Source organism: Ursus arctos, unplaced genomic scaffold (assembly GCF_023065955.2).
Source record: "Ursus arctos isolate Adak ecotype North America unplaced genomic scaffold, UrsArc2.0 scaffold_1, whole genome shotgun sequence".
Taxonomy (NCBI): Eukaryota; Metazoa; Chordata; class Mammalia; order Carnivora; family Ursidae; genus Ursus; species Ursus arctos.
In genome coordinates this window covers 60,713,896-60,738,844 of record NW_026622763.1, presented here as the reverse complement: position 1 = coordinate 60,738,844, position 24,949 = coordinate 60,713,896, and the positions used below count along the sequence as shown (strand labels likewise).

At 37.6% G+C, this 24,949-nt stretch overlaps 1 protein-coding gene across 6 annotated transcripts in view; it reads right to left on the bottom strand.

The window, feature by feature from the left end:
* Positions 1-18,927, bottom strand: part of DNAJC10 (DnaJ heat shock protein family (Hsp40) member C10) — a 59,463-nt gene extending 40,536 nt beyond the window's left edge. The window contains exons 1-5 of one of the 6 annotated variants that reach the window (XM_057303257.1): positions 18,436-18,888; positions 17,814-17,923; positions 16,614-16,963; positions 14,855-15,020; positions 12,994-13,044 (exon numbers count right to left, since the gene is read on the bottom strand). In XM_057303257.1, coding sequence (XP_057159240.1) covers positions 12,994-13,044; positions 14,855-15,020; positions 16,614-16,817 — 421 coding nt within the window. In that variant the 5' untranslated portion in view covers positions 16,818-16,963; positions 17,814-17,923; positions 18,436-18,888. Of the gene's footprint in view, positions 1-12,993; positions 13,045-14,854; positions 15,021-16,613; positions 16,964-17,678; positions 17,924-18,435 lie in introns of all 6 variants that reach the window. The other 5 variants (XM_057303264.1, XM_057303271.1, XM_057303255.1 and 2 more) reach the window with 5 other exon arrangements.
* Between the last annotated feature and the right edge of the window lie 6,022 nt (positions 18,928-24,949).

Below are 24,949 nucleotides of genomic sequence, written 5' to 3'. Positions count from 1 at the left end.
TATTATTCTCAATGGGGAAAAGCTGAAAGCCTTTCCCTTAACATCAGGAACACGACAAGGATGCCCACTCTTGCCATTATTATTTAAATTGTACTAGAAGTCCTTGCAACAGCAATCAGGCAACAAAAAGGGATAAAAGGTATCCAAATTGGCAAGGAAGAAGTCAAACTGTCTCTCTTCGCAGATGACATGATACTCTATATGGAAAACCCAAAAGACTCCACCCCCAAACTACTAGAACTTATAGAGCAATTCAGTAATGTGGCGGGATACAAAATCAATGCTCAGAAATCAGTTGCATTTCTATACACGAACAATGAGACTGAAGAAAGAGAAATTAGGGAATCCATTCCATTTACAGTACACCAAAAATCATACGTTATCTCAGAATTAACCAGATACGTAAAGGATCTATATTTTAGAAACTATAAATCACTCTTGAAAGACACTGAAGAAGACACAAAAGAAGGAAAAATATTCCATGCTCATGGATCGGAAGAATAAACATAGTTAAAATGTCTATGCTACCCAGAGCAATCTACATTTTCAATGCTATCCTGATCAAAATACCAATGACATTTTTCAAAGAAGTGGAACACAGCCCTTAAATTTGTGTGGAACCAGAAAAGGCCCCGTATTGCCAAGGAATTGCTGAAAAGGAAAAACAAAGCTGGGGGCATCACACTGCCGGATTTCGAGCTATACTACAAAGCTGTGATCACAAAGACAGCATGGTACTGGCACAAAAAGAGACACATAGACCAATGGAACAGAATAGAGAACCCCGAAATGGACCCTCGGCTCTTTGGGCAACTAATCTTTGACAAAGCAAGAAAAAACATCCAGTGGAAAAAAGACAGTCTCTTCAATAAATGGTGCTGGGAAAATTGGACAGCTACATGCAAAAGAATGAAACTTGACCACTCTCTCACACCATACACAAAGATAAACTCCAAATGGATGAAAGACCTCGATGTGAGACAGAAATCCATCAAAATCCTAGAGGAGAACATAGGCAGCAACCTCTCTGACATCGGCCACAGCAACTTTTTTGATGACACATCTCCAAAGGCAAGAGAAACAAAAGATAAAATGAACTTGTGGGGCTTCATCAAGATAAAAAGCTTCTGCACAGCCAAGGAAACAGTCAAGAAAACTAAGAGGCAGCCCACGGAATGGGAGAAGATATTTGCAAATGACACTACAGATAAAAGACTGGTATCCAAGATCTACAAAGAACTTTTCAAACTCAGTACGCAAGAAACAAATACATCATAAAATGGGCAGAAGATATGAACAGACACTTTTCCAATGAAGACATACAAATGGCTAACAGACACATGAAAAAATGTTCAAAATCATTAGCCATCAGGGAAATTCAAATCAAAACCACACTGAGATACCACCTTACGCCAGATAGAATGGCAAAAATGGACAAGGCAGGAAACAACAAATGTTGGAGAGGATGTGGAGAATAGGGATCCCTCCTACATTGCTGGTGGGAATGCAAGTTGGTACAGCCACTCTGGAAAACAGTGTGGAGGTCCCTTAAAAAGTTAAAAACTGAGCTGCCCTATGATCCAGCAATTGCACTACTGGCTATTTACCCCAAAGATACAGACGTAGTGAAGAGAAGGGCCATATGCACCCCGATGTTCATAGCAGCATTGTCCACAATAGCCAAATCATGGAAGGAGCCGAGATGCCCTTCAACAGATGACTGGATTAAGAAGATGTGGTCCATATATATACAATGGAATATTACTCAGCCATCAAAAGGAAGGATTTCTCAACATTTGCTGCAACATGGATGGGACTGGAGGAGATAGTGCTAAGCGAAATAAGTCAAGCAGAGAACGACAATTATCATATGGTTTCACTCATTTATGGAACATAAGAAGTAGGAAGATCGGTAGGAGAAGAAAGGGAAGAAGAAAGGGGGGTAAACAGAAGGGGGAATGAACCATGAGAGACTATGGACTCTGGGAAACAAACTGAGGGCTCCGGGGGGGGGGGATGGGATAGGCTGGTGATGGGTATTAAGAAAGGCACGTATTGCACGGTGCACTGGGTGTTATATGCAAGTAATGAATCATGGAACTTTACATCAAAAACTAGGGAGGTACTGTATGATGACTAACATATATAATAAAAAAGTATTCTTATTAAAAAAATGTGGTATATATACATTGGAATTTTAGTCATAAAACAGATGAGATCCTGCCATTTGTGACAATACAGATGGACCTACAAGGTATTATGCTAAGTGAAATAAATCAAAAAACAAACACCATATGATTTCACTTATACGTGAAATCTAAAAAACAAAACAGATGAATAAAACAAAAAGTAGAATCAGACATATAAGTACAAAGTGATGGTTCCCAGTGGGGAGGAACATGAGAGGAAAGGGCAAAAGGGGAAGGGAAGTGGGAGTGACCAGCTCCCAGTTATGGAATAAATGTCATGGGAATAAAAGATCCAGTAATAGAGAATACAGTCTGTGGCATTATAACAGCATTGCATGGTGACAGATGGTAGCTACACGTGTGATGAACATAGCATACCCATAGAGTTGTTGAATCACTATGTTGTACACCTGAAACTAACGTAACACTGTGTCTCAACTATACTCAAACAAAACAAAAAATTTTTTTAACTCTGTAAGGATGCACTCTAACATTCAAGATAAAAAAGTGAAGACAATTTGTTTTTGGTTAAAGTGTTTCTGTATAATTCCATATCAAAATCAGTTAATAGTAATTTTTAAATAAGAGTTTCATAAATTATGTAAGTAACTTACTGTAAGATATTAAACCAAACATACTATTTTATGTATAACTAATTCACATTAAATAGAAACATGTGCAAGACTCAACGTTCACTTTCCATTACAAGACACACAGATCTGTGGAAAAAAGTTAATCTGTACATTACCAGTAAAGTGTATAATTTAGGAGTTTATCAGCTGTTCCCTGGCAATGTTTAGGAAGTCTGATCACCAGATCACTCTAAGTGGCTGAAATAATTGCCACACTGACTTAGACTACCAACTGGTAATAATTTAGGTAAAATTTTAATAAACTTAGTGAAGACTCTAACAGAAATAGGGTTATTTCATTAGCTATAAATAAGTAATGAGATGGGTATTTACATATAAAAGATAAAGCAATGGTTAGACAAAATAGGACTAATCATAAGTCTTAAATAAAACTGTGATATACAACAAATCTGAATGGCATTTAAACGGACACAAAACTATTCACAGTGAAAAAATGTCTATTTGGTACTTTGTTTTCGTACAGCACTCCTAACATATTTACACAGTTTCCACTGCTGTTGAGTAAAATTAGAAATATTCTTAATTCTGTGTTATTGAAGCTCAACGTTTTTACAAAACCCAGCAACGCAGAATAAAACAAGTGTATTTCAGAATGCAATTTTCAGCTTCTAAATTCTACACTTACAGTAATGTCCATTAATAGCCACACAACTACAGCTAATAACTTGTTAGCCTGGAAAAATGTAAAAATAGGATGAGGTCACAAAGACAGGAGGTTTAACAGAGATCAAAGAGTTAAGAACATAAATTACTAAGAGAAAACTAAATGTACAAGTATAGGGTATAAGGTCAATAAGAAAACACTGGAACAACTTTAATGCTAATAGGTTTATTTCCTTTAAGCAAAAAGCAGCAGCACAAGCATAAGCTTTAAGATGAACTTTAGTTGAGTCCTGTCTCTGGTACTGTGTTGGTCAGAAAAGGTTATGCTATAGTAAACAAATGATTCCAATTATGTCATGGGCTGACAATAAAGGTTTATTTCTACCATCTATTATATGTCTATATTGAGTTGGCTGCAACTTTCCTTTGTATCATTTCACCACTGACCCCTGGCTGGTGGAGCAGGCTCTATTTTCAACAATGCTATTTCTCCTGACAGCAAAATGGTAAACCACATGTTGGCTCTTAAAGCTTCTGCCCAGAAGTGACATACATTACTTCTGTTCACGTTCACTGGCCAAAGCAAGTCACGTGGTCATGCCTGCGTTCTACAGAGTGGGATGTATAATTCTCCATCACAGAAAAGCACCCAAGGAGAAATAATCAACATGGATGAATATAGTAAAATATACCACAAATACCTATTAGCTGAACTTAGGCATATAATTTTTTTTTCCTGAAATGCCATTTGTAATTTGTGGGGAAAAAAAAACTAATATCAATATTGATGTTTGTTGTGAAAATTAAATATGATAAATATTAACTGCCTGGAATAGGAACTGATGCTCATAAATTACAGCAATGTTTTATTATTCTCTTCCAATTACCTACAAAACATTCTTATAATATGATCACATATTATTTGACGGAACTTAGTTATAATAACTCACAAAGACGCAGCACAGCACTTGCTGGCAGACACTATGGTTGTGAAACCAACAACTCCATCAAACTGCACATTTAAAAAAATCTGCCAAAATTTTTGTCCCTCAGAATGAAGCCTTTTAAGAGGAGGTTTATTTATTCATTGATTCATTTTAGTTATTGAGAAATAATTCATGTGAATATTCAATGTGAATATTATGGGAAAAAATTACAAAATTCAGGATTTTGGTTAAAGGAAGTTTGTGTCATTATTCCCAATGGTAGAATGTCATCTTTCTTGGCCCAAGGAAAAGAGTTTCAAAAAAAGTCTGAATCAATGGGAAGCAATCCAGTAGAGCCCATATTCCTGAGATGCCCCAAAACCTGACTAAGGATCCAGTTATTTTATTTATTTATTTATTTATTTATTTATTTATTTATTTATTTATTCAACAGAGACAGAGACAGCCAGCGAGAGAGGGAACACAAGCAGGGGGAGTGGGAGAGGAAGAAGCAGGCTCATAGCAGAAGAGCCTGATGTGGGGCTCGATCCCGGATCGCCGGGATCACGCCCTGAGCTGAAGGCAGACGCTTAACCGCTGTGCCACCCAGGCACCCCAAGGATCCAGTTATTGCACACACTCCCGCAAACATGGCCCAGAATGTTCAGAAGTTCACGCTATGTGGGCTGTGCTTTGCATCATTTCAACACTGAATGGGAAGTTTTGTTAGATGCCCTTACATCTTGTATTAACTAGATAAGTACGTCTGGTTCATAATTACAAGACCCTGAAATTAACATTAACTACTCTCCAAAGAAGAGTTTTCTGACAAAGTCTAATTGAACAAAATCCTAGACTTCACTTTGGTAGGAGATGATGGGGATTAAAAAAAAAAAGAAAAGAAACAAAAGAGGCAGAGGTGCTGTGAGCACCTTTGTGATTTCTTGAGCTTGTCTTCAAAAGGATGCCTGTATTATGTAGGTACTATTCAGAATGACTAGTAAAAGCAAGACATGTGCTCTGCCTTGCAGATACTGTCTAGAATTTGCTTATAATGACTGATATATTTTTCTGTGACATATAAAAAGACAGTATGCACCATGTTTAATGGAAAGGATGAGAACATTAAGTGGAGTTTATTAATCACATTTTCTCTTCTGTACCATAAACATTCTAGAGTTCATTCCTGATAAAAATGAACTATGTAATTTGGACTAACTCTCTCACTACAACTGCAAAATTGGACAAAATATAAAACTTCTGTTGAAAGCATCAATTACCAACACAGTGAAGAATTAGGGGGCTAAAGCATGGGAAGAGGTGGAAATCCCAGAGCCAGCATTTTCGAGAAAAGGTAGTTGACTGGCAAGAAACTGAGCAGAGCTTTCAATATATTCATGAGGCTAGAGGGACAAAAATGGAGTACAGGGCACATCTAAGAAAAAGGATCCTCTAAATAAAGACGAACTCCAAAGTGACCAGTCCTCTCAAAGTCCAAAGCTCAGCTGTTGAATCATTTCAGTCTGTTTGGATAAAACTGATCTGAGGTTGTTAGTGACCCCAGCTAAAGAAAGCATAACTCCTCTCTGGAGAAAGAAAACATACATAACTTTAAAATATCTTTGTAATTATATGTATAATTACTTATACAAGAAACAGGACTAAGTAACCCAAACCAATAGAAATAACTGGTAATAGAGACCCACAACCAAGTAGGCTAATGTGATATTTACACAAGTACAAACTGATACTATCCTCCCTCTGCTTCTTAAATTAAAACATCAGGATCAGTTTGTTTCAGCCCAGTAATAGAAGAGTATCGTCAGAGATCAGATGCCAGTGGCAACTATGCACTGAACTTATCAGTATTAGTTTATTACTTATGAAAAATTATCTCTAAGGTTTTGTGGCTGTATTTTTAACTACTCTTCGGAGTTGTACATGAACTATTAGTAGTTCTTAACTGTTCCATAGTGACACATCTGAAAAAGTTTGAACCCATATATGCAATATAACCATCAGGAAAGTCTCTCATCCTGGTCAACTCATTAATTGGTCAGCTAGCACGTTTTGTTCAGTTCCTCCAATTCCATCTCTGATTCCAGTTTTCTGCCCTACTGGCCCATAAAACACTCACTGGCAGACTAGCAGATGAGAGATAATAATAGCCATACAGGAAAGCTACAGGTTCATATAACCACATGCAGTAAAGTTATGATTCTGCCAGCTTGTGATATGATAAGCAGTTCTGTCTACCAACAATCCAAAAATAATCAAATTTTCTTCAATTTTCTTTGTACAGAAGACATGTCTTTTTTTTCAGTTTACTCAGAACTTGTCCAAGTGTTCATGTATAAGACTACTGACAAAGTGATGCACAGAATATCTACTTCGTAGGCCTAAGCTTACCAAGAGGATGTAGAACATACGAATAAATGCAATTCTTGGTCAGAAGAAACTGTTCAAAATCAAGTGACTGTAACACATCTTTGATAATGATAATATGTGAGAAGCACTATATGCATTATTTTTTGCAGCTAGTATGCTATTTTTGTTTTCTAAATTGAGATTGTAATAGAACAAAATAGAGATTTGAGGTAAAATATATTGATTTGAAATTCAAAAGAAAAATAAACCTATTTTATTATAACTGTACAACTTTTGGAAGTATAAGAATCTAATCCAATAGTCAAAATTTTCTAAAATGCAATGGAATATTACAATAGGACTGTTATTTTTATATCCATTTGCACATAAATCAAAGTCAAAATAAATCTGCTTCCAAAATAACCAGTTACCCAAAATTCTGAAATCCAAAAGCTCCAAAGCTGGGCGTTTATGTGCCAGTTTGCAGCAAGATCTCCTGGCATCCAAACCTGTCCTGAACTTACCTGGGGCTACGTATTATTTTTACTTTTTTTTTTTTGGTATACATACTTAGATATTTCTCTGCAGAAATATTAATGTTTTAGAAAAAAGTATACTGTCCCACATTTTGCGAAGAACATTGTTTAATCCGTAGTGTATACTGTGAAAATTATTATAAAAAGAAACTTCACTACAGTTGGAGGCTGGAATGAGGAGCCACACCTCTCAGCATCAATTACAGTAAGAATAGTCAATTACAAACCCCAACAGAATCATCATCAACAGAAAAGAATGATCAATTACAGGCTGTGGATCAGCCAATTAGAAACTGTCATCACCCTGAACTCTTGCTTTCCTCCAACAAATTTTCATTCAGAATGACCCTTCCCAATTTCCCCTTTCTTCCCCATAAAATAACATTCCTCTCGGCTGTTTGTTGGACTTGCCTATGTTTTTGCCTTAGCTTGCATGTCCCAAACTGTAAGTCCCTGCTATTCCTGAATAAACCCATTCTTTTCCTGGTAAAATATTTTATTCTTACGTTGACATTATTTGGTGATCAGACATGGGCTCCAGACAGAATCCCTAACAACTATGAGACAGGTAAGCAAACAGGGCTGGTACCCACAAAGCCAACTAAGCTTACTGCTTCCTTACAACCCTGTAAGTTGAGGTTAAGTTTTTTTTCCTGGATTTTGAGTTCGGTTCTCTGTGTTTTGAGCTCTCCAGGCTTTGTTCAGGATCAGTTTTAAGGCTTTCTCCTTCTTCTTGAGAGTACTCGTTTGGCCTTTGGTCCAACTGCTCTTTGGAACCAGCCTGTTTCTGTTGGAACTGTGGTGGTCTTTGATTCAACTCCTTTTTTGGGACCAGACCGTTTCTATAGGGACTGTTCCTGTTTGGACTATGCTGGCTTTTAGTCTGATTCCCTCTGGAACCAGGCTGTTCCTATTGGAATTGTGCTGTTTAGGAATTTTCTTCTTGCTTTAAGAAAAAACCTCTAAGAAATGGTGTACCAGTCATCAAAATGCTTTGAGGGTGCCTCCACTTCTACGACCTCAGCCAGTTTTAGTTTAAAAACTATGGTCCTTCCTCATGCATATTTCTAACTAAATGGACCCACTTAACTAAATGTAATTTTAGAACTTCAGTGATCATTATGGTGAACTTTTGATCTCCCCAAACTTACTTTCCTCAAAACTGAATTGGATAGCCATGACTCTACAGCTGTCAAAACTGAATGGGATGCCTGTATTGCTTGGTATTTTGAAGCATCCAACCTTTACCAGGAACCTAAAATTGTCTCTGCAAAATATAATTTTTACACTAAATGAGGCAAGCAATTTAAAAAAGACAAAAAGGCTTCCAAGGGCTCCTTTCTCTCTCCCATATCTTGTCTCAGGATGTGTGCGGCCCCTCACGCTCAGGCCCCACCTCCACGGCCACCATCCTCCTTCCCTTCTGCACCACCTCCACCTCCTCTATGACCTCGGTTTCTTCTTTTTAATTCTATCACTGAACTTCTCTGTTCCTTAGAACCTCTCCCTGCTCTCACCTCTCCTGACCCTATTAAAACCTGCCCCCCTTGGAGACTTCTGAGGATCCAAATAAACCCCAAATTTCTAAGGTTCCCTGGACTAAGGCTGAATTACAAGCCACAGAGTTTCCTAAAGTGAGTGAGGACCCCCATAGGTCTGCTAAAGATTTTAGCAGTTATTCAAACGTACCAACCTCAGATATATATAAGCTAGTCTACATGCTTGTTCATGAAGGCCAGGCCAAACACTGGATGAAAACAGCCCAGTGGGAACATCCTGAAAGGGATTCTGAGAAACAGACCCCTAACTTTTGGCAAGATGTTAGAACACTTGGCTGGAAACCTCCACTGAGCAATTATAGTAGCCTTTCCCAAGCCTGTCGACTGGAACAAAATTCAGGCTTGCATACAAAAAGCCTGATGATCCTGTTCATGATAATTACAATCTACTTAAAATTATCTTTAAAGAAAATTCTAATCTTTCTGTGCATGATGAATCCACACAGGTAGCATTTAACTTTATGTTTATTAACAGGCTGAAGTGGGGTCTTTCTCTTTCAGTTAGAAGAACCAAGATAAAATGGGAAACTATGTCCATTCCAGATTAAATGTGGCAAACCAGCTTGCTCACGTGAGTCACCTGAAAGACAAACCACTAAAATTCTCAATTTTCAACTCCAGCAAATGAAAGCCCCTAAGCAAAACCAAAACCTCCTAGTTTCTGCTATTGTTGCAAAGAGCCAGGACATGGAAAAAAAGACTGTTACCCTCATAAGTGCTTCAGATGTCTTCAGCCCTCCAGCCACCTTTCCAATGCCCTCCTCATTCCTAGTGACGGGGCTCCAAGGAACTAGCAGGCGTCTTCCCAATCGTCCCACTTAGATAGCTTGGAGAAACCACTTTCCAGATTGGGAATGAATTTTTTCCTGTCCTTGACACCAGAGCTACAGTCTTGGTGCTCAACCTCACTGCTATGAAGTAAACCTGCCACAGAGTACTAAAACCGTTCAAACAGGGGGGTTCTCTAATCAACCTCAAAGGTTCCTATCGATGAATCTATTCCCTTTTATCTAGGCCCTTTAAGAAATATGCATCTATTTCTCCTTAGTCCTGCCACCCCATTCATTTACCAGGTTGAGATTTCTTAGAAAAATATTATGCCAGAATTCCTTTCTCCCAAAAGAGGGAAATAATTTTACAATTTGACAGTGAAAATTAAAATTAAAACCAGGTGAATTAATTGACCCTTTGACATCTTTTATTTGCTCTGACAGTACCATAGCTGAGTCTGGGGATGATGATAATTTGTCCTTATTGGATCAGCTACTATCTTCTTTATGGGCAAGATCTTCAACTGATATTGGCAGAATCCACTGTGCATCTCCCATCAAGATTCAAATATATCCCTCAGGGGGCGCCTGGGTGGCACAGCGGTTAAGCATCTGCCTTCGGCTCAGGGCGTGATCCTGGCATTATGGGATCGAGCCCCACATCAGGCTCCTCTGCTATGAGCCTGCTTCTTCCTCTCCCACTCCCCCTGCTTGTGTTCCCTCTCTCGCTGGCTGTCTCTATCTCTGTCAAATAAATAAATAAAATCTTTAAAAAATATATATATATGTCCCTCAGAAGCTCTCCCCAGAATTAATGAATACCCTATAAACAAAGAAGCCCTTCAGGGCTCATTATTCCCTGCACTAGTGTCTATAACACACTTATTTTACCTGTGAGAAAACCTAAATAACTGAAGATGGGAGGTTTGCTCAAGACCTGCAAGCGATAAATAACATTGTTATCACTTGCCACCCTGTTGTTCCTAACCCCATATGCTATTGATCTCCATTCCCACAAGAGCAAATTTTTCACTATGACTCATCTATGCAGTACACTTTTAGTACTCCAGGTGATAAGGCCAGCCAATTTATTTTTGCTTTCACTCTGGAAGAACAGAAATACACCTGAACAGTAATGTTCTAGGGTATCATTGAGAGTCCTTCTTACTTTTTCCAAACCTTAAAAGCTGATTTGGATGATACAAAGTTTTCTGCAGGCTCTATTTTGTTACAAATAGTACATTATTTGCTTCTCTGCTGCCCTCCTCAAAACTCTTAATAGGAAGACAACATCTGCCCCTTAAAACTTTTGGACTTAAAGGGACATAAAGTCTACAAAGAAAAACTGCAGTTTGCTCAAATTTAGGTTCTATAACCAATCTCAGAACAAGGGCTCCATTTGGATTGAACGTCCACCCCCGCCCCCCCAATCTAAAACTAATCTCTAATTACAAGGTTTTCTTGGACTGAGCAGACACTGCTGAAAGTGGATTCCAAACTTCTTTCTTCTAACTCAACCTCTATATGCTTCACTAAAAAAAGGACAAACCTGACCCTATTATTTGGAAAGATTGGATAGATACAGCTTTTGGAACTTTAAAAAAAAAAAAACAAAAAAACAACAACTAATAAAGCCCCCTGCTTTTGGACATCCAACTTCCCTTTTTCTTCCTTGTATGTGAGAGAGAAGGGAAGGCTTTGTCTACATTCCCCAAACCTCTGCAACAGGGGGAAACCTCATCTTTTGATTATGGCCTTTTGGAAACAGCCTCATCATGATCCTGTGATCAAATTAATTTTTTGTTTTCTTCTGAAGGATCAGAAGGTTCAGAATTCACAAGTCTTTCTTTCATCTGATGTATTATCTGACTCTGGAACTCTTATCCAAATTCATGGTCCCTGAATTTGCAACCTTACAAGCTGTATTGTTAGATAACATTTGTTTCCGAACAGTTCTTTTGAGATAACAATACTGTTTATAAAAACATCTTTGAGGTTTTGCTATTTTTTTTGCAACAAATTCATTAGCTATTGCTTCATATTTATACTTGCACTGTATCTCCCAAATGCACTTGGTGAATTCAGTGTGCTCTTGCAGTATTGCTTTCATGGCCACTCTAACCAGGGACTTCCAGGAGACATCCATAACTCTGGGTTTGTTTCTGTTGGGAGAACATTTCTCCCCTAAGTTGGAGTAAGTGCCAGTAAATATTTTCAGTTAGTTAGTTTCTGATCTAGGGTCTTGGTTTAGAACTATCATAAAATTTGGAGTTATGTTACTTCTTCTGTTTTGCATAATATATTTTAAGTTTTGTGCTTTGTTGCCTGTCAAACTTCTGTAAAAATCATGTACCCAGTAAAGAGATGATCTCCAATGCTTACAATCTTGATAAATATGAACTATACATGAGAAGTGCCTAAGAGCTCTCCTGCCTAACCTTCCTTGTTATTCAAATATGGCCATAAGTGGTTTCTAACTGCTATGTACTTTCCTCGAAGTAGGATGTGAGGACCAGAAAATGTCCTTCCTGGCACTGAGAACAAAAGCATTAAATATGGAAAACCTGACTCTTGATCAGAGATGCTTTCAGAAAAAGATCTCTTTTTTTCCCCCCAAAGATTTTATTTATTTATTTGACAGAGAGAGAGACAGCCAGCGAGAGAGGGAACACAGGCAGGGGGAGTGGGAGAGGAAGAAGCAGGCTCCCAGCAGAGGAGCCAGATGTGGGGTTCAAGCCCAGGTCTCTGGGATCACGCCCTGAGTCGAAGGCAGACGCTTAATGACTGAGCCACCCACGCGCCCCTCAGAAAAATATCTTGACCAAAAGGGGGAAATGTGAAAATTTAATAAAGGAAAACCTCATTAAAGTAGACTTGGGAAGCTGGAAGGGGAGCCATCTCACTCAAAGTCAATTACAGAAAGAACTATCAACTGAAGACCCTAACAGAAGAATCATCAACAGGAAAAAATGATCAATTACAGGCCCCAACAGGAAAAGATGTACATTGAATTTCTACAAGAAATTGACGATCCCTGCAAATCAGCTAATGAGAAACTGTTATCACTTTGATTTCTTACTTTTCTCTAACCGGACTTTCATTCAAGACAACCCTTCCCAACTTCCTTCTTCATAAAATAAATTCCTTTTATTTGGGGGACTTACCTATGGTTTTACCATAGCTTGCATGTCCTGAATTACAATTTTCTGCTATTCCTGAATAAACCCATTTGCTGGTAAAATAACTATTTTATTTTAAAAGTTAAAAATACTACGTTACCATGTTAAAATCCAAAAAAATTTCTAAATTCCAATACATCTGTCCTTAAGAGTTTCAGGTAAAAGAATGGTCTTGGACTAGCTTTAGATAATCATACAATCATGAACTTACCAAATTCTCTTCTATCCAATGTTATGATTTCAGGATCATCATCATAAATACCTAATTTAAAAATAAAAATTATAAATTAATGGTTCATCATAAAAATAAATTAACACATTAAAATAGGTTACTATCTCTTGTTTTATCATCAAAAATCAGATTACTATATCTCAAAGTTGAAGAATGTGCAACAAACAAAAACAGAGAGTAAGTAATACCACTGATGATGCATCTAAAGAGTGATAAAGAACAAAAAAATCCGTTTCCTGATAGGGACTGTCATAGTTGTGTATAGGAGTTCCTAATATTCCCATAATTTAATCTCCACAGAAAACTTCTATTATTATTTTTTGTTTACTTTGCAATAATTATAAACTCACAGGAAGTTATAAAAATAGCAGACTTCTATGTACCCTTCACTCAGCTTTCCCTAATGGTGACTTATGTAGTTTTAATAAAATATCAAAACTAGGAAACTGACGCTGATATGTTACTGTTAACTAGGCTACAGACCTCACTTCCTTCTCAGATTATACAGTTTTTTAAATAAATGGTATCACTAAAATATTTTAACAGTCTTTGAATATTTACAGAAGTAGAGACCAACTTATTTAGTAAACATCAATTTTATTTATCATTATTAAAACCAATGTGAGAAAATTTCTTGTTATTATATAAAATACTAAAATAATACTAGTGATGGCTATAGACCAGGTATTAGTAAACCTTTTCTGCAGAGGCCAGTTAAATAGGACTTGTGGGACACATGGTTTCTTTTCTTTTCTGTTTTGTTTTTTTTTTAAAGATTTTATTTATTTAACAGAGAGAGACACAGCGAGAGAGGGAACACAAGGAGGGGGAGTGGGAGAGGGAGAAGCAGGCCTCCCACCAAGCAGGGAGCCTGATGTGGGGCTAGATCCCAGGACCCTGGGACCATGACCCGAGCCTAAGGCAGACGGTTAATGACTGAGCCACCCAGGCGCCCCGGACACATGGTTTCTGTCATAACTATTCAACTCTGGCCCCTAAGTGAAAGAAGCCAAAGACAATATGTAAATAAATGAGTCTTAAATTTACTCTCGTAATTATCATAGTCTCATAATTCTATGATTAATAAAGCTCTATTTACAAAAAGAGGTGGCAGGCCAGATGTAGCCTGTGAAACACAGACTGCTGACACCTGATAGATGTTATTGCGTTGCACTGAATATACCTGAAAATATTATTTTGAAGGAAAAAAAAAAGTCAGTCTTGAGAAACAAATACTCCAATATGAAAATAAAGTATTTTATGTGGTCTACTACAAAAGCATACCTCACTTCTTAGACTGCATTTCAGGGTAATTAATAACAAGGAGAAATACTGAGTAAGTGAATGCTCCCTCTTGCCTTGACACCTGTGTTATACAGCCCTCCCCTCTATTTCTTTAACTTGCCTCCTCCCTCTGCTCTTCCCTCAGTTCTTATTTCTATGAACACATCAAACCATTATTAAAAAGGATTCCACATAAGAAGGAAGGCATTTAGGCTGAATTGGCTACTATTAAACTTAAAGGAAACTAGCTTTTCTTGGAAAATATGATGCTTTAAAAATACCAAAAGGCTTCAATATTTAACATCCAATGCAATTATTTTTTAATTAAATAACAGTTCTTATTTTAAAAGTATCTAAGAAGATTATGACCAAAACACCTTAACATCTGTACAGATAATATCTATATACTGACTTTCCTTTTGAATTTTGCTCCAATGTTACATTAAAAAAAAAGTCAAGGTGACATATATTAACTACATAAGCTTAGTAGTGAAAATTAATTTTCTAAATTTACTCAAATAAAAAACATTTCATACAGAGTATCATATCACCTTACCAAAATCATAACGATAATAATTCCAGCTTTCATACTGGCCTCCTTCTTGATTATCTGCAAGTCCCTTTTCTCCGTATTTGTCATACTTTTTCCGCAGATCTTCATCTTTGAGTACTTCATATGCTCTATTTATTTTTAAAAAATCACTATGTGCGTTTGGGTTATTCTATTAAAAATATTAGATATAACAGTTGTTTTAGGTACACGATCAAGTCACTTCAAAACCTATAATGAAATCTTGAGATTTCTGGGAGAATAGATACCAAAATGAAGAGGAGGAGTACAGTATGAAATGGGTTATCACGGGTTAAAATAAGAAAGTATTTCTAAAGAACTACAATCTTCCAAAAAAAAAGAATAAGGAAAGTAACAGAGAAATGAGAATTGATGCCTCCGAAGGCTGACAGATATGGTCTTACAGTATTTTATTCCTTCTAAGAAATGCAACTGAGAAAAACTAACAAAACCTTAGAGACATTTAATTTTGTAAATATTATGCTACCCCTAAAACAATTACAAAGGAATTTGTAGGTTATTTTTCTATTTGAGGCAAAACCAATATATTAACTAAAAACAACAACAAACCCCAAAACAAAAAACAAAAGGTATGTGCCCCAATCCATCAGATAATTAAATGAGACTAATATCAGGGTAAAACTCAAAACTGGATTAGAAATGTTCCTCATTTGTGACTGTTTCACAGAACTGGTTTTAAAAAAATGCTTTCATCTAAATAATAATTAGTTATAAAAGGACTACCATCTTTCCTATGGAAACTTAAAAAATCATATTCTGAAATCTCAAAGAAAATTATGAAAAAAAAATTCTAAATAGAGCAAAGATCCCAGGAAAGATAATCAACTAACAAGAGTTCTACTGCTGAGCTTTATGCAATCAAAATAACATAACTCTATTTAAAAAATTCTACATAGAAAATAGCAAACCTTTCTTCTTGAAGAGTCAAATCTCATTAAAAAGTTAAATTATAAAAAATACTCTAAGTATTAAAATATTTAAGTTTTGAAAAATGACATTATTGAGTACATATCAAATATTTGTGACTGGAATTAACTGGATTTGGCTGCTCTTAAGTTTTAATTTATAATAATTTCTGACTCTGGTCTGGGATTTGTATGTGGGAGAAAACAGTGAAAGTTGAAGTATGTTATTATTAGCTATTACTGCCATTTTTAGCAAGAACCTTCCAAGTTCTAAGGAAATAATTTTTCTGTTACAGTTATAAAATAGTTGATCTTAATTTTTTTTTTTTTAAGATTTTATTTATTTTTTAGAGAGAGAGCACACAAGCAGAGGGGAGCAGCAGGCAGAGGGAGAAGCAGACTCCCCACTGAGCAGGGAGCCCGATGAAGGACTCGATCCCAGAACCCTGGGATCATGACCTCAGCTGAAGGCAGATGCTCAACCGACTGAGTCCACCCAGGCGCCCCTGATCCTAACTTACTTTATTAAAAAAACTACTTAAACTACTCACTCCACAACATTATTGTCAGCTTTGGAATTAATACCTGTAAAGGAACTGCTGTAAATCAGTTTTCAAATTAAGAGGGAACTGAATTTTTGGTATCAACATTCCTTCGCACTGTTCTCAACTATAATATTTTGCTGCTTCCTAATATAGAAACTGAATTGTGATTTTTGACATGTGATTTTTCTTAAAGCTTATTTAGAATTTAAATATGTATCAAAACTTTACTAAAATACATTAATTAGAGATATTTAAAAAGAAAATTCTACCTACCGGGTTTTTATCAGGATGCAGCTTCAGTGCCAATTTCTTGAAAGCTTGTCTTATTTCTCTACTGCTTGCGGTTTTGGATACTCCAAGTAAACTGTAAAAATCCTGATCTGTGCCCACTAAAATGGCCATATACATTATTAGAAAACAGAGAATGACCCTTTTCAAGTCTCTGACATAGTCATTCTTATTTAACCAGACTCCCATTCTTTTTCTTCTACAAGTTCTGATTTAAGTGAACACTAAGATACACCGCTGCTTCCAGTTGATACGATACGGAAGTCTGAGAACTTCTGCTCACATTACTCCAAGACTGAGTCAAGCATCATGAAACTGTCTCCCAAAATGTCAATCTGAAGAGAGGAAACCAGGTAGTTAAAAATACATTTAAAAAAAAATAGCACTAACACTATTAAATAACACAGCCAATAATACAATCTCCGTTCAATGGCAAATCACAGTGAGTGCCCAGGCTCTATTCTTTGGGAGCCCCTTCACTGCTTCCATATCCAATTTGTGAAACCACTCAAGACAAGAGATAAAAGGTAAAAAGGTAAGTCATGTAGTTGTAGCTAGTCAGAACAGTTTAAAAACAAACTAATTCAACGATTTGCTCTGATCAGAACCAGAACACAAGCTTGGGAAAAAGCTGTTTCCTTCCCTATCTAGCTTCAGCACTGCTCTTTTGTAATACCATTTCCTTTTTGACTACCTTTTTTTTTTGGCCACTTAAGGCTACACCGTTTTCATTTTAATCAGATTTCACTTATAGGAAATCTCCTTTGGAGGGACTAGAAGGAAGTACAGGGTCCTTTCAAAGGATATTTTTCACATAACTCTTCCAAGAATGGCATGAATTTATATTGTTATAAGAGACAACGTACTTGATATGGCCGGTTTTTTCTAAGTTTTCTCAAAAGGTGCTTACACTATATAGAGACTACTTTATATAAATAGCAGAATAATAACTACAAGTTAACAGTGTAATTTTATTGCAAAGTTTACGTTTGAGATAAATAGAAAAAAAAACAGAAAAGGAGAAGGAATCAGTTATTTTGACATGCTCACCTGTATAGGGTAAATAATCTCCACTTCATCAGATCACAAAAGATCTCAAACTGCTTTGAAAAATCTAACCTTCTTAGCATTCTCAGTTTCTCTTCATTTAATTCTAAATGTCTGTTTCTAAAATTTTCTCCTTACCTGCGAATGGTCTTTGGCTCATTTCTAACTCTTCCTTTTCATGCAACCAAAGCATACCTTTGTAAAGTATAGTGATGAAGAGTAACAGATATCCAGACTAGAAAACAAGACTAGAGAGAAATAGAGAACATATTCTTAAACACCACTTTGGCACAAGTGGTGTTCCCCGCCTAGCGGTCGTTCTCAGCGTGGGTGTGGCTGACTTGATCTGTGCCGAGCTTTGGGGACAGGTGGAAGCTGCAGGTAAATGCAATAGGAAGGCTTTCTGGCTGCCATCACTCCAGAACGGGATGCGGGAGAGGGGAAAGATGGGAGACCTTACGTGAAAGAGACTATTAAGTGTTGCTGGTGTGTGAAGTCTCCGGCCGGACATGGGAGAAAGGAGCCTGAGTAACTGAGGCTTAAGTGAGAAATTGGAGTTAGAAACAGGGAACCGAGGTCGGAAGAAGGGTGACGATGTAGGTAATTGGAAAAAGATGGGGAGAGAGAACACAATGAACCGGCCACAGGGGCGGAGGGGAGGGGAAAGGAGACTGAAGTGCACAGGCATTTCTCTCTCCCTTCCTGGAGAGCCCAGGCCGCCGCCGGCTCCATAGAGCCCCGGGCCCCGGCCCATGCCCACCTCGGTGTAGCGGGGTCGCCTCCTGCAGCTACTCCCCCATCCTCAATTCCCGGCGGCGGACCCCACCCGACCGAGCGCAAGCTGTGCCCACGAGAACGTAGCACGCCCTCTCTGACCGCCGGGCCGCCGCGCTCGGGATGGGGGAGGACGAGCCGCACCAGCAGCAACGAGCGCCGCAGCTCCTGCCGGCTCCTCGCGCCCCGGTCCCCACGGCGAACTGGGCGGGGCCTGGCGCGGGGCACTGTGGGAAAGGCGTGGGGGACGCGGCCAGGGAGGACCTGCGGCAGGCTCTGCGGGCGCGGCGGCAGCAGGGTGGGGAGGGCGGTGTAGAAGTTTAGGTTGACGTGGCCGTCCGCGCGGAATCCGGCTCCGGCTCCGGCTCCGGCTCCAACCCCAAGCTGAGAAAGCCGCTCAACCCTAGAAGTCCGCACCCCCGCACTAAAGCGCCTGGCGCACGCGGCGAGCAGGACGTAAGACGATGGAGCCCGCCCCTTCCTGCTCCAGTTGCTATGGTGACGGGGAAACCCAGAGGGCACGTTTAGTCGTTCAATTTCCGTGTGGCCCTGTTCTTAAAGGGCAGGAAGAGTTACCGAGCATTTTTCTGGTTGGTGGGTGGGTGTGGCAGAAGAGGGGAAATTTTGTGGAAAAAGGGTAGTTTGGCTGAAGTGACACTGATTACAGTGTCAGGCTGAAGAGGAAACTTGAGAGAAATAATATTTGTGTGTGTGTGTGTGTGTGTGTGAGAACAAAGATTTCAGCATTCTACACTATTGTCTGGTTGTGTGTGTAAACAAACATTTCAGCATTCTACAGTATTGTCTGGTTTCCTAGTTATCCAAAAGCTAGAAACTAGGGAGTTATCCATAATTCTCTCTCTCACATTTACATTTAAATGGTATGGTACAAAAACTGCATTTTTCATCTCCTGTGACATAGAACAGTTGAATGGCTACATTTGCAATCATCAAAAGAAAAAAAAAACATTGTGAGGATGCCTGCTTAAGACATTAACTCTAAAATGAAATAAGTTGTAATTGGTAACAGTTTTGTGGGTAGTTAAGTCAAATGTAAGCTTATAAAAAACTGATGACTGTATGGAATCCATAGCTGAACTAATATATTGCAACAAAGTGGAGGAAGGAGGTGAACAAAAGCAGAAGTATTAGAAGAGCCTAAAGTAATAGTAAATATGTGCCAGGAACTGGTCTAAGCACACATGTATAAATTCAGTCCTCCAAATAATTTATATTATAGTGACTATTATTATACCCATTTCACAATTGAGGAAAATGAGATAAATAAGTGATAGATCTGGGAGTCACACTTAAGCAGCCTGGCTCCAAAGACTGTGATGTTAATCATTATGCCACAGTGTGTGTGAACCAACAAAAACTTTAGAGTAAGTTGGAAAGCAAAACAAAACTGGAGAATAAGCAGGGACCAGATCACAGCGGGTTTTATGCTATGATGTAAACATAGACTTTATCTTTTTGGTGATGAAAAAGCTACTTAAAGCTTTTAAGTAAGGGACTGAGATTGTATTTGAAGCTATTGGAAAGTGAATCCAAAGGAAACCAGGTGAGAAAGGAAGAGCAGTTAGGAGAATGCTAGAGAAAGTAAATTTGGCAGGAAATGGTGATTGGTTGGATATGGGAAACAAAGGAGAGGAAGGATCTAACGTTACTTCTGCGTTAGGTAGCTTAGTACATTCCCTGAATGAGAATATTGGGGAAAAAGAAAGTGTTCTCATTTGGATATATCTATTTCAAAGTTCCTACATTATGTCTAAGTAAATACATACAGCCTAAAACTCATGGGAAGTACCTAGACTAAAGGAAAAATAAAAAGGGAAATTAATCAATTAATCTGCAGTGGTTGGAGCCATGAGTATAAGATTACCCAGAGAAAGTATGGAGAATAAAAGCTGTGAGCCAAGGATAAAATCTGGGGGAATTCTAACATCACGAATGTCACAGCAAAGGAAACCATGAACAAAATGAAAAGACAGCCTATGGAATAGGAGAAAATATTTGCAGGTCATATATCTAATGAAGGGTTAATATCCAAAATATATAAAGAACTTACACAACTCAATCACAAAAATCCCCTAACAATTCAATTAAAAAATGGGCAGAGGATCTGAATAGACATTTTCTCAAAGAAGACATACAGGTGGCCAACAAGCATATGAAAAGGTGGTCAGCATCATTAATCATCAAGGAGATCCAAATCAAAACCACAATGGGATATCACCTTATACCAGTCAGAATGACTATTACCTAAAAGATTAAAAAAATCAGTGTTGGCAAGGATGTGGGAAAAAGGGAACCCTCATACTGTTGGTGGGAATGCAAACTGGTGCAGCCACTATGGAAAACAGTACAGAGGTTCCTCAAAAAATTAAAAATAGAACTACCATTATGATCCAGCAATTCTACTTCTGGGTATTGATCCTAAGAAAGTGAAAACACTAATTAAAAAGATATATGCACCCTCATGTTCATTACAGTATTGATTACAATAGCCAAGATATGGAAACAATCTAAATGTTGATTGACAGATGAATAGATGAAGAGAATGTGGTATATAGGTAAAATGGAATATTATGCAGCCATAAAAAAGAATGAAATCTTGTCATTTGTGACAACATGGGTGGAATTTGAGGGCATTATGCTAAGTGAAAAAGGGCATACAGAAAAAGACAAATACTGTATGATCTTACATATGGGATCTAAAGCACACACACACACATACACATGACACCAAACTTATAGATACAGAGGACAGATTGTTGGTTGCCAGAGACTGGGAATGAGGGGTGAGTGAGATGGATGGAGAAAGCCAAAAGGTACAAATTTCTAGCTATAAAATATATGAGTCCTAGGGATGTAATGTACAGCACAGTGACTCCAGTTAATAATACTTTAATGCATATTTGAAATTCACTAAGAGAGTAGATGCTAAAAGTTCTCATCACAAGAAAAAAAATTCTACAACTATGTATGGGACAGATGTTAATTAGACTTATTGTAGTGATCATTTCACAATATATACAAATATCAAATCATTATATTGTATATCTGAAACTAATATAATGTCAATTATACCTTAATAAAAAATTGACAAATTAAAAAAAAGAATGTTAGCTCTATGAAGACAGGAATTTTTATTTGTTTGAATTGATGTTGTATCCCTAGGTGCTCCTGGCACATGGTGGGTACTAAATAAATATTTTTTTTTCAAGATTTTATTTATTTATTTGACAGAGATAGAGACAGCCAGCAAGAGAGGGAACACAAGCAGGGGGAGCGGGAGAGGAAGAAGCAGGCTCATAGTGGAAGAGCCTGATGTGGGGCTCGATCCCATAACGCCAGGATCACGCCCTGAGCCGAAGGCAGGCACTTAACCGCTGTGCCACCCAGGCGCCCCTAAATAAATATTTCTTAAATGAAACAAATTAATTTGAGAGCTAGGCTAAAAAGAAGAGCTCATAAGGGAGTCAAAAGAGAGATGACCAGAGATGTACAAAAAGAACTAAACGTCAAGGAAGTTAATAAGAGTGATTCAGGTAAGACGCTGACTAAAACTTACTAACTGGGCCTGACAATTAGGTTATAACTACAACAGCAAGCACAAATTTGGTGAATGGTATGGGTGGAAGTCAAGTTGCAGTGGACTGAAGATTGGATGAGAACTGGGAAGATGGAAAGAACAAGTATATAGGACTCTGTCAAAAGTCTGGATGAGAAGAGAAGCAGGGAAATGTACTACAACTTGAGTAGGATGTGGTTTCCAGAGATGAAATGTTTTAGGCCTGGAAATGCATGGTTATGTTTAAAAGCTGATTAGAAGCCAAGGGAGAGGGAGAGAGAGAAAGAGAGATGGAGGAGGAAGGGGAGGAGAAGGGAGGGAGGAAGGCCAGGAGAGAATGGCTGGAGATAAAGGAGAGAGGAACAGAGGTGGATGGATTAAACATTTCATTTATTCAATAAATTGTTTATTGTCCACTGGGCTAGATCTCTTTGATATTGTGGTAAGCAAAGACATAGCTCTGTCCTGAAGAAGCAGTATAATGGGGGGGGGGGCACATATCAATCATTTATGAAAACAAATCTGTAATTATGAAGGGAAAATATTTAGTGCTGTGAGAATGAATGATGGGGAACTGATCTAGTCCTTGGTGCAAAGGTTTTGAAAAGGTATTGCCAAAATATATAAAATAAAATGAAAAAACATGTTAGTGAATATGGGCAAGGAATTCGGGAATGGTTTAGGCAAAGGTAATAGCAAATACATAGGCTTCATACTCCGCAAGCATATGAGTTGTTTGAGGAACAAAAAGAACATCAAAATACAGTAAGCCCTGGGGTGCCTGAGTGGCTCAGTTGGTTAAAGCATCTGCCTTTGGCTGAGGTCATGATCCCAGGATCCCGGGATCAAGCCCCACATCGAGCCCCACATCAGGCTCCTTGCTCAGTGGGGAGCCTGCTTCTCCTTCTCCCTCTGCCTATTGTTCCCCCTGCTTGTGCTCTCTCTCTCTCTCTGTTAAATAAATAAAATCGAAAGAAAGAAAGAAAGAAAAAAGGAGAGAAAGAAAGAAAGAAAGAAAGAAAGAAAGGAAGGAAGGAAGGAAGGAAGGAAGGAAGAAGGAAAGAAAGAAAAAGAAAAGGAATGCTGTAAGTGCAAAGGAAATATTCAACAAGATGAGACTGGAAAAGTAGACAGGGACAAGATCTTGCCAAGTTTCATTTTAAGGATTTTGGTCTTTTCTCTAAGAGCAATGAGAAGTCACAGACAAGTTTTAAACAGTGGAATGTCATTATTATTATTATTGTTAAAAAATTTGTGAACAATCTCAAAGTTACAAAAAACTTGAAAGTAGAATTTAAATAACTTTGTTTGCTTCAGCCTTTTGAGAATAAATTGCTGACATGTTCTCCCATTATTTCCCAAAACTGTAGTGTGTATTTTTTACAAACAAGGACATTCTTCTATAATCTACAATGCAATTTTCAAAATCAGAAAATTAACATTGATACATTATTACTGTCTAATCCTCATATCCCATTCAGGCTTTGCCAATTGTCCCAATAATGTCATAGCAGGAAACAGCATGTAACCTCTTGTTTGATTAGCTGTCATAACTCCTTAGACTCCTTCAGTCAGAAATAGTCCTTCAGTTTTCCTTTGACGTTCAAGACCTTGATACTTGTGAAGAATACAGGCCAGCTATTCTGTAGATGTCTCCCTTTTTTGGTTTGATGTTTTGTCATGAGTAGATTTAGGTTATGTATCTTTGTCAGAAATACATATAATAGAAATGACACTATGTAATTTTCATTGCATGCTAATCAGGTGGCCCCAAAGTTTGTTTTGTCTTATTATTGTGGTGTTAACTTAGATCGCTTAATTAAAGAAGAGTGTGTGAGGCCTTTTTACTCTAAAGTTACTTTTTTTTTTTGTAATGAAGACATGCTTTGTGGAAGGTACTTCCTAACTCTATGAATATCCTATTCCTCATCAAACTTTGAATTTATTCCTTATGTTATTATGGATTCATGGATTCTTATTTTAAGGGGTTAAGATCCATTACTATCAATTTTTGGATGCTTAAGTTGTTCTACATTTGACCTTTTTTAAATTTAAATTCAACTAGCCAACATATAGTACATCATAATTTTTTGATATAATGTTCAATAATTCATCAGTTGCATATAGCACCCAGTATTCATCAGATCATGTGCCCTCCCTAATGCCTATCACCCAGTTACCCCATCCCCTCATTTATAATCCTTTCACACTGACTTCTTTGTCCTTTTGACAATCCCCATTACTTTGTGATTTTGCTTATTTTACTGCACAATAAGATGTTCCAGATTCATTCAGTACTTTTCCTGCCTCAGTCCTGATACCAGCCATTTCTATGACTCCATTTCTTCTGAAGAATGATATTTAGATAGCAAGATTTAGGTCCTAGATATGTTCCAAGCTTTTGGGATGCTGTTACTCCCAGGCCTTCTTAGTGGACAGGAGTAAGGAATATATGTACATACACACACGCATGTTTACATTTACCTATATATATTATATATACATATATAAGCACACATGTATAAATTCAGTCCTCCAAATAATTTATATTATAGTGACTATTATTATACCCATTTCACAATTGAGGAAAATGAGATAAATATGTGAGAGATATATATAGATATATATCTATCTATATCTATATCTATATCTATATCTATATCTATATCTATATATATTAGTTCAGACTAATACCTCTAATGCCAATACAATGCTACAGGAGTCATTCCATTTGTTCTAGTTTTCTCTTTTTCATGCAAGTAACTCTATTCCCTGAAAATAAGAAACATGGTTCCCATTATCCTTGATATATATGTACTTAATATACAATTACTGTATGTAACCAATCTCCCATTGCTGATGCTGCCCCCTCTCCTGTGCATATGACCTCTTCATCCCACTTGGGTTCCCACACGGTATACTG